Below are 14,190 nucleotides of genomic sequence, written 5' to 3'. Positions count from 1 at the left end.
GAAGGAGCTAGGCCCAGAGAAACTGGCCAGATGTTGGCAGAATTGTGGTAGTTAGGATGACCAATTGCAATTCTGTTGGGGATCTCTGAAACTGATGGACTTTTGGCAACAGCTGAGAGCAGTACTTTTGGTGATATGAGACCAAAGGATATTGAAGATAGTATTCATTTAACACGTTTGCAAGGTGATAGTATTGAGGACTCTGGACCGTTAGCATGGCAAAGTAGCCTTTCCTTTCCGTTGTTAAAATTGCCTTTCATAGAGATAGTGAGTCTATGGTAAAACAAACACTCCTGACTGAGACATGGTATATTAAAGTTTGTTATATGCATCCCACAGAATACATAATACATGCACTGAGAGGGACGTAGGTGGAACTTAGCAAACGTTTCTGGCTTTTCTGGGCCTTTGTTTGAATGAAGCAGAACCAACTCTTCCCATGTTTCCTTAGGGCATTGCAAATGGTTGTTTCAATTTTGGTTGGAGGAAGAGACAAAATGAATAGAAGTTAATGCAGTTCGAGCGCTTGGCAACAGTGGAATGTTGTTTCGAGCTAAGATGTCTGTAGACTGACTCAATACCAAGTGCTCATAAGGAGCAGATGGAAAGTAATGAGAGTGGGAGAATGGGCATCTGGAATGAAACGAAAAAGGGCAGCACGGCAAGATGTTTTGCAATCTGGGTAAACAAAAAATTTGAACTTTGTCTACTAATTCCAATCAAAATGCTACAGCAAAATGTGGTTTTAAGTTTATTCTATAATTACTCTAAATAATTGTGGATCTGCCTGAACCGTGTATATAATTCACATATTTAATTTTTGGATTTGTGTTATTTAATCCATGCACAGCACTTTAGTGAACAAGGAGCGACCTGTTTCCCAATAATGCCTGTACTTTATTTAGTATGGTGAAGAATGTTAACCCTTATCTATCTGATTTCCAGAAGGATTTGGAGCATTCTGTGAGGTGTGTAGTGCCAGGCAGGAACTTTGAAGTCTTATGCTGTTTGATTGTAGCTAGATTTCGTTAATGTAGTTAAGTGGCCATGGTGATTCCAAGATGAAGATTAGCAAAGTTATAATGGAGATTTTGAGTGGAGCCGCACATAGACTTTGTTACAGCAGCCCTGATGGGATATTGTCATCACATGTAGCAAGATCAACATTTGGATGGGAGGAGCCGTGAAAGACTTTCTTCATTATCCACATAAAATAGATGATGTGCTTCACAGCAATGACCTACAGCACAAAAGAGAGATCCCTATTGAAACTGATGTCTCAAAGTGTGAACTGTGTATGTGTGTGTGTGTCTGTCTGCTGGAGACTTCTAACCGCAGATTCCTCACCTTGTGAATTTCCCCCAGGCACCAGACAGGATCTGGAAGATTTTCGTATCAACTCCCTTGTGTACCGGTAGGTGGCATTGTGAGGCTCTGCGCAGGGCCTGAACTGATATCAGTTTCTTTCTTTTTGCACCTGAGGCAGACCCAGAGCTTGCTTCCTCAAATCGGTCACACTTGATGGAGTTTTTTCCCTCAATATTTCCAGTGTGCAAGGGCCACGTCCACTCCTAAAACTACAGGATTTATTTCCTGGAAGAACTGCCACAAGAGGATGTCAGTGATGGACCCACAGGAGATCTGTCTCTGCTGTCTGAGCTCCAAGCATGATTATGCATTGTTCAACATATTAATCAAGATGAATCACAAAGTCACCTGTGACTGTGAATACAGAGTTGTACCTCGTGGTACATCAAAAGAGTTGAAAAAGGCCTTACACGCACAGTTAGGCACCTGGGGAAAAACTGGATTTTTCCCTTTAAAAGACAGATCACAAGGTGGCACAGGTGTGCTCATGGGGCCCCCTCCTGTGTCCTAAAACATCCATCACCAGAAAGCCTGTGGTACAGGCCCCCACAACAGTTTGAACCTTAATGTGTTTCCAACCACCGCGCCAGACATTCGTAACACATGGAGGCATTCGCCAAAATGATGTTCTCCTTGGCCAACCTTACCCTTATGTCCGTCAATACCACCTGCCTCTTGGGGAGATACACTTGTGCTTTATGGGCCATGGTGGCAGATATCTTTCACACAGACCCAATGATGTAAGGGCAAACCCACAATGCATAACTCAAGATGGACAATACTCAGTGAAGTAGGCCAATAGATTGGGCCTAGACACAACCAACTGCCTGGGTAGAGCAGTCAGCGCCACCATGGTGGTTAGGTGCTATGCTTGAATTTGTTCCACCGGATTCTCCAATGACATCCAGCAATTGCTGATGGATATCCCATTCAATGGGAGCCATATCTTCAGAGACCAGGCGTATTAGGCCCTATATTTTTTTTAAAACAGAAAGGTAACCGCGCACTTTCTTGGGCACGATCCACGGTGTGCAGGTCCTCCCAACAATTTCACCCCTTTCAAGGCTTCAGAAGGGGATATCAACAGAGGTAAAACCAGAACATGCCTCATCATCAACAGAATGTCCCCCGGTCCTCTTGAAGTAGAGGCAGGGAATCAGGATGCCAGCGTCCAGAACCCCTGTGGCAACGATCCACCAAACCCCAAGCTGTCTCCTCCAGCAGTTGCGTCAAAACCACTTTGTCACTCTCAACAGTGCACGATCACTTGGTGAGAGGTTGCATCACTGTTTACCTCCCCGGGTAGAGTAGCATCACATCTGAGCAATGGGTGCTTCAGATTGTGGAAAACAGTTATTCTCTGCCCTTCCTGTCACATCCCTCGGATATGCCACCCACACCACAACACCTCCCGGAGGACTACTTGTCCATACTCTGAGGGAAGTTCAGGCTCTCTTGGCCATATGAGCTGTAGGGAGTGTGCCAGCATCAGAGATCAGTACTGGCTTTTATTCCTGTTTCCTCAGGCTGAAAAAGGACAGAGGCATTCACCCTAACCTAGATATTTGTCCTCTGAATTTTTTCTTTGGGAGGACTAGTTCAAAATGCTCACCCTGTCCCAAATTCTGTCTACCCTGGATCCAGGAGGCTGTATGGTAATGTGAGGTTTGCAGAATGCATATTTCACATTCCTTTCCTGCAATCCTACAGGCATTACCTGCGGTTCCAGGTTACCCAAGAGCACTTTCATTTCTCTGTGCTCCTCTTTGGCCTTACCAGTGCACCTCAGGAGTTCACAAAGGTGATGGTGGTGGTTGCACCCATCTGCAGAGGTTAGGCATATCACCTTTTCCATACCTTGACGACTAGTTGCTGAAGGCAGGCTCTCCTCAAACCAAACAGTCGTACAACACCTCCAGACGAATGCCGACTTACAAAAAGTCTTTGGGCTTTTGCTTAAATGTCCCAAAGTTACAACTGACTCCTTCACAGCAACTCCCCTTTATCTGTGCCATCCTGTATACAGTGATGTTCCAAGCCTTCCCTCCGCCCCAACAAGTCCAGTACTTTCTTGTTATGATCCCGATGTTCCAACCTTTGATCTGGGTGTCAGTGAGAGCTAGAGCTACTCTGATGCTTCATCCACTCTTGACTGCCTGCATCCTACTTGTGGATCATGCTAGGTGGAACATGTGGGCTGTGAGGTCTGTGGGCTCAACACTAAGGTAAGCTTTCAGATTCCATCCTGGTTTAGCAGGAGAATGTGAATGACCTTCAGTGGTGGCTGCTTGACTACAATTGGGCAGGGAGTAGATCCCTAGCCCACCCAGAACTAACGATTATGACGGATGCATTGTTGTTGGGATTGGGAGTTCTTCTGCAAGAAATGGTGATCAGAGGATTGTGGTCTCCGGTGACGACCCACTTCCATATCAACTTGTTGGAGTTGCAGGCGATTCACTTGGTACTGACGGTGTTCCTTCCAGCCATCAGGCAAGAACCGGTACAGGTGCTTGCAGTCAACAGAACCTCCATGGGGTACTGCAACAAACAGGCAGTGTAGGGTGGTGGGTACCAAGAGGCTCTATATCTGTGGAAAGGAATGGATGATGGTCAGTGCATCCCTCTGAGCATCCTGGCTGATGAGGGCTGAAACCCCGAAACCAGTCCTAGTATGCTTGTTTCCAGTCCAGGGAGGACTTGGCCTGGCAGTTCGGGCTGGACTGTTCCCATTGGTTGCAGGGTCAAGACTGATTGCATATGGCTGGGTTCAAACTGGAATGGCATGGTGAGCAAAAAAACGATGGATTCAGGCCCAGATCCCTGTACTGGGGGTGAATGTATGACATTGTTCTGGATTCTGTCCATCAATTGTTCTTTTTGCATCTCTCTGAGCACCCAGCATCTGACAGGATCTTAAACTCCAGTGCAGACAAACTCAGCCAACATTGCCTAGTGGATCAAGAGAGGCAGTTACACTCTCAGATGGCAAGGGGTGTCTTCCAACCATGGGGAAACCTTGGCTCGATCTGTTCGCCCCTGTAAAGAGCACGCGTTCGAGTTCTCAAGGCAGTTCTCCCTCAGAAATGCCTTGCGCCTAAACTGGGTCTCGAGACTCCAGTACCCTGTTCAGCCCCAACCTCTCCTGCCCAGAGTATTAAAAAAAAATCAAGAAAGACCGGACCCATTCCATTCTGGTGGCTCCGGACAAGATGAGAGTGTGGGACCCATAACTTCTAGCCATGAACATATATCCTCTGATTCTGCTGCCCCTTGAGGAGGACCTCCTTTCGCATCATCAGGGCCAGGTCTTGCACCTCACTCTGCACAACCTCCACCTCCACGCATGCAGATTGAACGGTGACAGTTGGTGGCTTTTGATTTTGCTCCCAAAGTAGCTGGTGTCATCCTGGCAGCCAGGCGTCCTTCCACAAAACTGTATATGCAGGACGCTGGGAAACGTTTGTTGACTGGTATTCCTCATGTGACATTCATCCTTTATAGGCAAAGTTGTCTGACTTTATATTCATTTGTCTCTCCCCATCCCAGCGGTGACTGGCTGTGGCGACAGTTAATTGTTATCTTCCGGCCCTTTTGGCGTTCCTGCAGTTACCCGATAAGCCCTGCCTTTTTAAAAGTGTTTCATGAAAGGGCTAATCCACATGTTCCCACCAACAACTTTTGTAATGCCGCTGTGGGACCCCAATTTAAACAAACTTACAGCTGTCCTATTTGCCTTTTGACCATAAAGGCGGTGTTCCTCATTACTTTCACCTCTGCACGAGTGAGAGTACTTGAGGCTTTGTCCGTTCAGCAACCTTAAACGTATTTCTTTCCAGACAAACGTGGCTTGGTTGCCAAAGGTAATTACACCTTCCACTTAAAATAATCCATTGCTTTGCCGTCTTTCTATGCACTATCTGATCCATCCGAGGAAGATGAGCAGCTCCGCCAGCTTTGTCCTAATAGAGCCCTCAGTTTTTTTAATCGATTGAAACAGAGACCATTGATTAGAGGACCAACTTCTTTTGAGCTTCTCTCAAGCCAAAAAGCTGAAAGCAGAACTAAAAAAACCCATCTCCCAACAGATTGTTTTATTAATAAGAGATCTGTATGGGCCGGCCAAGAAGCATCCCACAGAAGGCTTGCGTGCTCATTTCACCAGAGAAAAGGCTTCTACCACAGTGCTGGGGCATGGTGTGCCATTCTTGCTCATCTGCCTGGCTGATTCATTCCGCAGGCCCACCACCTGGGGAGTTATTGATTTGGTATCTATTCATAATGTAAGAAGACTCCTTCAGAAGAACAAGTTGCTTACCTTTGGAAAAGCCTTTTCTAGTAGAAACTCTGTTTTACCACATATTCCTCAGTGACTGACCCTCCTTCCCATTCTGTGGAATGGACTCATACAGCGCATTAATAAGATGCCAAAATTACAGATCTGCACACTGGAATATTCGGATTTCTGTGGGCTCCGTGTCTGGCGTAGACAAAGGTCAGAAAGAAACTGACAGTAGTGCATTGAGGTCGCAGAGATATAGTGGGCCCATTGTTCTGGGTGAGACAGAACCTAAGTGCAAGATGCCACTTACCGGCACTCAAGGAATTTGCTTTGAAAACATCTGGATCCAGTCTAGTGCCTGCTGGAAATTTAATAGGTGAGGAATCTGCGGATCGAAAGTCTCTCTACCAGAAAAGATATTACTAAAGGTAAGTAACTTTTTTGTTTTGTACCCAAAAAAACAAGCTAGCTACTAAATGCACCAAAGAGGGTGTTCGGGGAACAGTGATTGGGTTTGGGAGAAAGACCTTTATTTTTGGAGAATCGTTACAGACAATTACGCTGCATTAGGCTGTTTATCCGCACAACATTCTGTGGGTTATTAGCTGATTCTGTCCCTTTCCTCTCTACCTACCTCATTCCTCTGCTGCTTTGTAGCTAAGTTCAGTTTGAAGAGGTTGCATAACATATTATGTAAAAGTTCTCATAATTGAGTTGGATTTGTTGGTCATCTGTCGGGAGCAGCTAGGTTGTAATGCCTGGGAGTTGTGTACATATTTAGCAATGTCCGCAAATGGCACCACAAGCTTCCGTGAAGGATGTCCACAATTTAATGAGGATTCTATTATGCAGAACTAGTGACTCATCTTTGGCAGTTTTGTCTTAAGAAACCAAGATTGTTTTTTCCGGTAAGGGGAGGCAAGTGTTGGATGCTTTTAATGGCTTCTTTATGGAGCACCAATAAAATATTCCAAAGATGCTGGCAATTATTACACCCGACCCCAGAATTGCGATGCTTTTTTTATCAGCATTCCCAGGCAAAGCACATATAGGATTTTGGTAAGCATTAAACCATATAGTTCTTTCCAGCATGTCATTGATCCTTTGAACCAGCAGCTGTAAAGGACACTTATCGTGAAAGGAAGTGACTCCAAAAACCACAGTGGCAGAGTTTGATGTCAGTTGGTTGTCTTGTGAAGCAGTTTGTACCTTTTGATGTTATATAATATTTCACTGAAACATCACTAATTTCTTCTAAACTTATGTAACCTTTGTCTCTTGCAGGTTTGTGATTGGTTGTACCCTCTCATGTGTACCCAGTCACCAGTTCTGCGTTACAACACTGGAGTGTACATGTTTCCAGACGTGATGTCGCAAGTTGTTGGCTCTTATGTGGGAGTGGTACTGTCTGCAGAGCTTCCTGCAGCTGACAGAGAGCTTTTTGAAGACCTCTTAAGTCAGATGTCGGACCTGAGAGTCCAGGTACTGAACAATGTTTTTCTTTAACTTTGGATGCCTGATGCCGATAAACCAAAGCATAACAAGAATACACTTTCTAATACAGTCAACGTAATATGCAAAATAAACCTTTGTCATCTCCTCAATTTAAAACGTGCACAAAGGGTTGTAGATGTCTGAATAGCACTTAACTTAGTTTACTGTATTAACAACCCTTACTACCAAAGTAAAGCCAGATGGAGTTGTCAGAACAACAAAGGGCCGTATCTCATTTTTAATCCCATTTCGACAAATCTGTTAACCATTATAACAAGCATTGGTAAATGCAATAGGTTTTGCCAATGTGAATAATGATTAATGTGTGTGTGTGCATATATATATATTTTTAGCTTGGTGAGCAGTTGTACATTGTAATTTAAAGGAACTCATAGTTCTAAGACATAAGGCGCATGACAGATTCAAAATTGTGTTTTTGTTGCACCTGTGCAAAGTTTACATAAAGTAGCTGTGGACACAAAATGCGCACTTGTTTAATCTAACTCGAGTGTGAAATCAGTGCAACACAAGTCGTTGCACTGATGCAAAGCACCGAAAGTCATCCCCTGGTGAATATTTCACTTGGCCAGTTACAAATATAAGCTAAAGGTCCCAGTTACAACCTAAGGGGGTTTGGAAAAAAGAGAATACATGAGCGTGTAAAAGAAGGAAGGCAAACAATTGTACAGTTTGTACAAAAAATAACAACAAGGCAAACACTTCCAGCGAATATACACGAGGCGAAAGACACAAGTGTATTCCTGTGGCTTTCAGTAGGCTCTAAAAAAAAAAAACTCTTGCAACTGGTTGTCCAGATTTTACGACAGGGCACTGTTGTGCAGCAGGAAAAACAGAACTCAGTAAGTGCTTTTATTTCAGCTCTGGAGCTACAGTAGCACCTGACCACTCCTGGAGTTAATATGTTGAAACCAAAATCCTCTCGCTGAACATTTCGTTGTTTTATGGTTAGCTGTTTTTTCGGAAGTCGCTCTCTCGGTAGAACTTTTGTTGAGGAGTGTATGATATTTGCCCCTTCATTATTAAACATGTCCTTCGCTATTTTTATTTCCCTCCGAATTCTCCGCTAGTAAACATGTTTTGGCTGGATTTTTTAAGAAGACTGTGGTGGATTTGCTTTCGATGATCTGCACATCATTGTGTCTCCAAAATAGTGCTATAACAATAAATTGAGTCTTGGGTGCAATCTTAGTGTCATACACTCATCCACCTAGAGTGTAGCAATCTGGATAAACAGAGAGAATTAAAGATAATTATCCCTGCACCAGAACATACTATTCAAAAACAAGACACAGAGGCACACCATAAATATATCACTGTAATCCAAAGTGTGTCTAAACACTCAAACACAACCATCTCGTCATCTTAATGAAGAAGTTTCCAGAATAGTCGCTGTAGATCATTCAGAAGATACTTTTATTTTTATTTTTGGACATATAGCAGCCAGCCGACGCGCGTTTCTCCCCCACCAGGGCTTCCTCAAGGCTCCAAGTTATACATAAAAACATATATGTTGTGGCATATATATAAACAAATAAGAGATTTTTTTTCTCTTTCATAAAATGCAAAACCTACTAATGGAAATATATCATTATATTATCAGAATCGGATAAAAAGATTTTTCAGTGATTCAAATTCAATGATATTGATAAACCAAAACCACCAATCACCCATATGTGAGATCCGGGACACATATCATAGTAAGTGTCCCAAAGTAAAAATATTTATTTTGGAAACAAGCCATCCAAAATTTAGTGCAGATTTAAAGGAAACCAAAAAAGACCACAATGTCACACCTAATGAATGAATCTAAGATCAGAGAAGAAATCATAAAAAATCAAGTGGAGGTTTAATAAACCACTGTACCATTATTTTTCAAACAATAAATTGAAAAATAATACCTGTAGCCAGAGCGTGTTACAAATAAGAAGTACTCCTCACCACAATTATATAGTATCGTAGGTCCCAATCTGACAATCAGTGTCCATTAAACGTCAATTCCAGTCAGTAAAATATCAGCAACTCAGGCCGCTAAAATAACAATGTCAGTGACCACATATTATTGTCCACAGGCGATTTCCTACACTTTAAGAAGAAAATAGCCTATAGTATTCTTCAAAATAAATCGTAGTGCACCCACCTTAAAATTTCTGTGTTTTATTAATGTCGTTAGTATGTATACTCTCTATAATAATCCATCGCTTTCTTCTGTATAAGTCTTGGAGCCTTGATAAGTTCCACCTATAACAAAGTATATATTGTGTATACTAGTCTATGAATGGGCCACCCTCCTTGTTGGAAACATGACCTCCTGTCAACATCTTTATGTCTTTTAGTGTATAAAACTGATTTGCCCTACGATCCAGCAATATCATTCACGTTTTTTAGAAAAACCCCCTCCTGTTCCATATCCACTCAGTGTATATCCATCTACCACTGTTCCAGGTTGCTATACTTATAGGCTTCGTTAAATAAACGGTTTATATATTATACTATTTTTCTCTCAGATTAAACTAATCGCTTCAATCTGGGTCCCAATCTTATTCAAATGCCAGCTTACCGCGCAATTGCAGACAGCGTCCCAATGTTCCAATAAATCCGGCGTTCAACGCGCCCAACGCCATCTGTTTCTTATAAGTGACGCCGAACGTCCATAATCAAACATAGAAGATGGACACAGTTACCACCGCCGCATAAGCTCAATCTAAAAGCCGCGGCCATCTTAAGCTTCCCAAATTGTACTTATTTATTAGATCTATCGGCTCAATGATACTCACAAGAGGGAAACTTATCATTCCCAGTTTTGATATTTGGTGCGCCCAATGTGGTCAAATATGAAATAGAAATAACGCATATAAAAAAAACCTGGACACAGTTACCAATGCTGCATTCACTCGTACTAAATGCAGCAGCCATCTAACATTTCCTAACTTAATTACACCATAATTAAAGTAATTTGGACTTGTACTCTTTAATAAAACTTTCGACCAAATATTACTCACAAAGGGGGAACTTCTCGATCCCAATTTAAATATTCAGTACACCCAACATGGCCAAATCCGAAATAAACATACGGCGCCTAAATGTTAAATAATAAACGTAACAAAGAACATGTCGTTATGCTGTTGAACATCCAGTAACCATTTTTAACCAAATTATATTTACAGAAAATAACACTGTACACTGTACTTAATACTTTAAATATAATTCCATTAGGTATGACATCAGTTCTAATAGGTCCCTCCAAGTTTTATTTCCCCACCTTCTCAAATCTGGCATTCCAGACAACCCAATAAGTGTCTTGGATGTTACATAAGAGCTCTTGTTGACATGTATGTAGCACAGTGGCGGTGCGTCCATTGGGGCGTTGGGGCGATGCCCCACTAGACTCGTGAGGCCGCGCGCAGCAGGCGCAGTCGGCATTGCACGCTTGCGGAATCGCGGCGCTGAAGTGGGTGGGTGGGGGCGGGGCTGACTGTCTGACTGACACTGCAGTACAGCAGTAGAGGTAGTTGCGCTTAAGCGCTGCTGCATTGTGCGGGTAAGTGCGCATGCTCGATTTTGGGATTTGACCATCCCGAACATGCGCACTACCCTCTTACCCATAGCATTGGCCAATAGGTAGCCACTCAAGCCAGGAAAGCAAGGGGGGGAGTCGGAGCCGAGGGTTGCTTCTTCATGCAGCAGCCCCGGTCTCCTAATGGGCGAGCCGTCACCTGTGCTCTAGCCAATCCTGGCACTGCTAATGCAGCGTCTGGATTGGCAGAGACACCGCGCAGCCTGAGCCTGAGGGCAGGCATTTTCCGCATTGGCTGCCGCGCGTGAGGTGGGGTGGCCCTGCCGCTGTGCCGCACTGTAATTGGCCATAGATTCGTGACGTGACCTCGCTTGCGCAGGCTCCGTCACGGTCACCGCGTCGGCACGACTGATGAGACGAGACCTCGTGAGGTGTGTGACACGACTGAGTGAGTCTGAGACCACGTCGAGTCAAGACCTCGTGTGGTGCAGCCAGGTGCTACTACTCTCTCTGGCAGTGGCGATTCATTTGTCGTGTGTAAAAACGAAGGGTTTTTACGGTAAGGCCTCTCTCTGGGCTCTGGTGATTGATTCATTCTTAAGTGTGAAGTCCGCAAAATTGTGTGTAAAAACTAAGGGTTTTTAGGGCCTCCTAATGTACTTGGTCTGCCTCCTCCTCTACTGGAACACAGAGAGGAGGACTCGGAGATTTATGTACTACAGTACAGTACTTATGGTTGCCGTGTGTGCAGTGGGCACCAAAACTCGACGGTTGAACTTCACCATTCTGCCCGTTAGATCTCTGCATCGAGACCACCAAGCAAACACTGGAGTCACATGCAGGTGCGGAGGAACCGTAAGCAATTTACGCAGCTTGCTTTGTGAGTAGCTTATTTGTGGAAATGAACTTTGACAGACCTGAGGCATATTAAAAGACAAGAGCATTTTAATTTCATGAAAAATGCAGGAAATCAGAACAGAATTCTTTGTGAATCTACTGGACCGCTTGTTTTACTGTTGAGTATGGGGCATAGTTCTTATTTATCTCTTTTGTACTGTTTGCACAATGGTTACTGGTATATTTCGATGTTGGGTGTATATGTTTATGCTGCGCTGAGGCTACCTTCGGGAAGCACACGGTGCGATACAAATGAAAAATAAGAACTGAAATGAGCGCAGTAGTTGTTGCAGACTTGATGATTCCAGAGCCGTAAGAGGAACTGAAGGAGGTGTGCCTCGAAACCGCAGGCAGTCAGGCTACCAGCTGTAACCTAGCATTGTGGTGAGCAGGAAAACCTGCTGTTTGAATTGAGAAGCAAAATTGATGGTGGTTTGTTTTCAAGAAACTAGCAGGTATTCATTTCAAACATCGCTTTGCATTGTGGCGGCAGGCAGGTTGTTTGAACAGAAATCAAAGAAGCTTTGAGATAAAACCATATTTCTACTCTATTTATTGAGGGACAGATTTTTGTAAAGCGCTACAAGGCCACATTGTGGTTAATTCCAAGCACTGGAGCTACACAGATAATAGAAACAGAGTATGTATTTAAAGTCGGACTGGGCTCTACCAGCATGCTTCCGATGCTACGCCTTTGTAAATGATCTTAGCTAAATGCTAGTCAGAGCTGCTCAGTGTTCAGGGGTTTTCTGAAATATAGGTCTTTGGTTTAAGCCCACAGGTTGAGAGACCCCAGCGCTCCCCAGTTTTTTCATCCCACTTAAAGCCCCGGCTATAATATTTATATCAGTCTGTATTTTTTTTCATTGCCCTTCTCCCATACTGTACACCGAAGCGGAGTTAGTCTGTTCTGAAGTTTATTTATGTTGAGAGAAAGAAGTTCGAGGGTCTCACTGCTCTGGCACAAATGTTAACCCACGACTCTTCAGGAATTTCTTAGGGTAATTTCGCCACCTGATTTGTCCTGTATCTATGTGCAACTGTGGGACACTTGCATTTACGGTGTTGAAGAAGGTGTATTGTGATTCATTGCCCTTCCTCGTTTTCAAGGCCTGTGTTATAGCTTATTACAAGGCCGGTGAATAGGGGCCTTCCGTTACTGCCACCCACCGTCCATCCCGCCTCATTGCACGCTATTATATTAATAATGTCTCCGTATGGCTCTCTGATGAATGTCCCACAGAACATGCGCGGCCATTTTAGTTCCACGCAAGTTCTTCAATGGCCTCATTCTATAATGGCTCAAATGGCACGTGGGCATTTCAGACTTAATTCCGTCTGTGCGGGCCCATGGCCAAAGCCGAGAATTTATACTGGAAGAAAAAGCTGCTAGAATTAGTGGCTGCACAGGGTGCCAAGGGGAAAATAAATGCGAGTGTTAGACATGTTTTCATTGTACCATAGATGTTTTTTAAGGAGTTGTCAGTTTTTTAAGTTGTGTCTTTTAGATTTAGAGGGAGTTTGTCCTATCCGTTGGAACTCAGATGTTATGAAGCTCTGTGGTTATACTGAATAAGCAGCTACCTATGTTATATGACATCCCTTTATTAATGTTATAACTGCACTTTCACGATTCCTTTATTAACCTTCCTGCTTTCTCAAATTTGCTTGAAAATGCACCATTTCTCTTCTCTTTTTTCAAAATTTTCTGGGGGGGAGAACCCCCCCGAACCCTCCTTATAGGGGTTCGGGCTCGCTCGCTACGCTCGCTCGCAACGGTGAAGTATACCAATCATCTTACACGCCTCACCACTTTCAAATGTCACCAGCCGCCCCTGATGTAGCAATGTGTTCACATTGTGTAACACATTAGGTCAGCATTGGTAAAGCAAATTTCCAAACTTTTATTTTTCCATATTTTATCTACTAACATCATCAGATATTTTATTGGTTGATATTACATTAATGTATTCAGCATTTTTCTTATCTCAAGTAATGTAATAACTTCATTATTTGCATGTATTTTCTGACAGTAAGTCTTCCTGACAGTTGTTATGATATCATGTCCCCATACTGTAGACACATTTTTACATTCCAAAGCATGCACTTTCTTTAATCAGTGTACATTGTCTCAAAGGTTACTCATTTTTCCATTTTCTACATCGAATGTCACGCCAGTGTCTGATCACATACTACCTCAAAGAAATTCAAATAGTTCTTTATCCACATTTATTCCCTTTTCCACTGCTCGAAGGGATATAATCCATTTGCTCTCAATCTGGCGTAATCTCAGTGTCCTGTTACCACCTCTGTGGCTCAATGGTACCGCATCGATGCCATGAAATCCTATGTTTACTTTCTCCAGGTTTTTATGCCAGGTGTTGAAATGAACCGCTAAGGGAAAATCTGTGTTATTATTTCTTATTGCTCTGACATGCTCCTGTATTCTTTCTTTAAGGGGTCTCACAGTGCTACCGATGTAGATCTTACCACAGAAACATTTAATGCAATAAACAACATGAGTTGTGTTGCAATTAATGAAGTGTTTTATCATGTATTTTTTGGAAGTGTTATATACAAATTCCATAGTTTTGTTGAGTGCAAAGCAGCACAC

General features: G+C 43.2%; 1 protein-coding gene across 4 annotated transcripts in view; it reads left to right on the top strand.

The window, feature by feature from the left end:
- The window catches only part of SPART (spartin), a 304,345-nt gene that overhangs the window by 87,888 nt on the left and 202,267 nt on the right, over positions 1-14,190 (top strand). For all 4 annotated transcript variants that reach the window (XM_085621718.1, XM_085621716.1, XM_085621715.1 and 1 more), the window contains exon 3: positions 6,935-7,132. In XM_085621718.1, the coding sequence (XP_085477844.1) occupies positions 6,935-7,132 (198 nt within the window). The remainder of the gene's footprint in view (positions 1-6,934; positions 7,133-14,190) is intronic.

This window comes from Triturus cristatus, chromosome 8 (assembly GCF_964204655.1).
Source record: "Triturus cristatus chromosome 8, aTriCri1.1, whole genome shotgun sequence".
Classification (NCBI taxonomy): Eukaryota; Metazoa; Chordata; class Amphibia; order Caudata; family Salamandridae; genus Triturus; species Triturus cristatus.
This window is presented reverse-complemented; position numbering and strand designations above follow the sequence as displayed.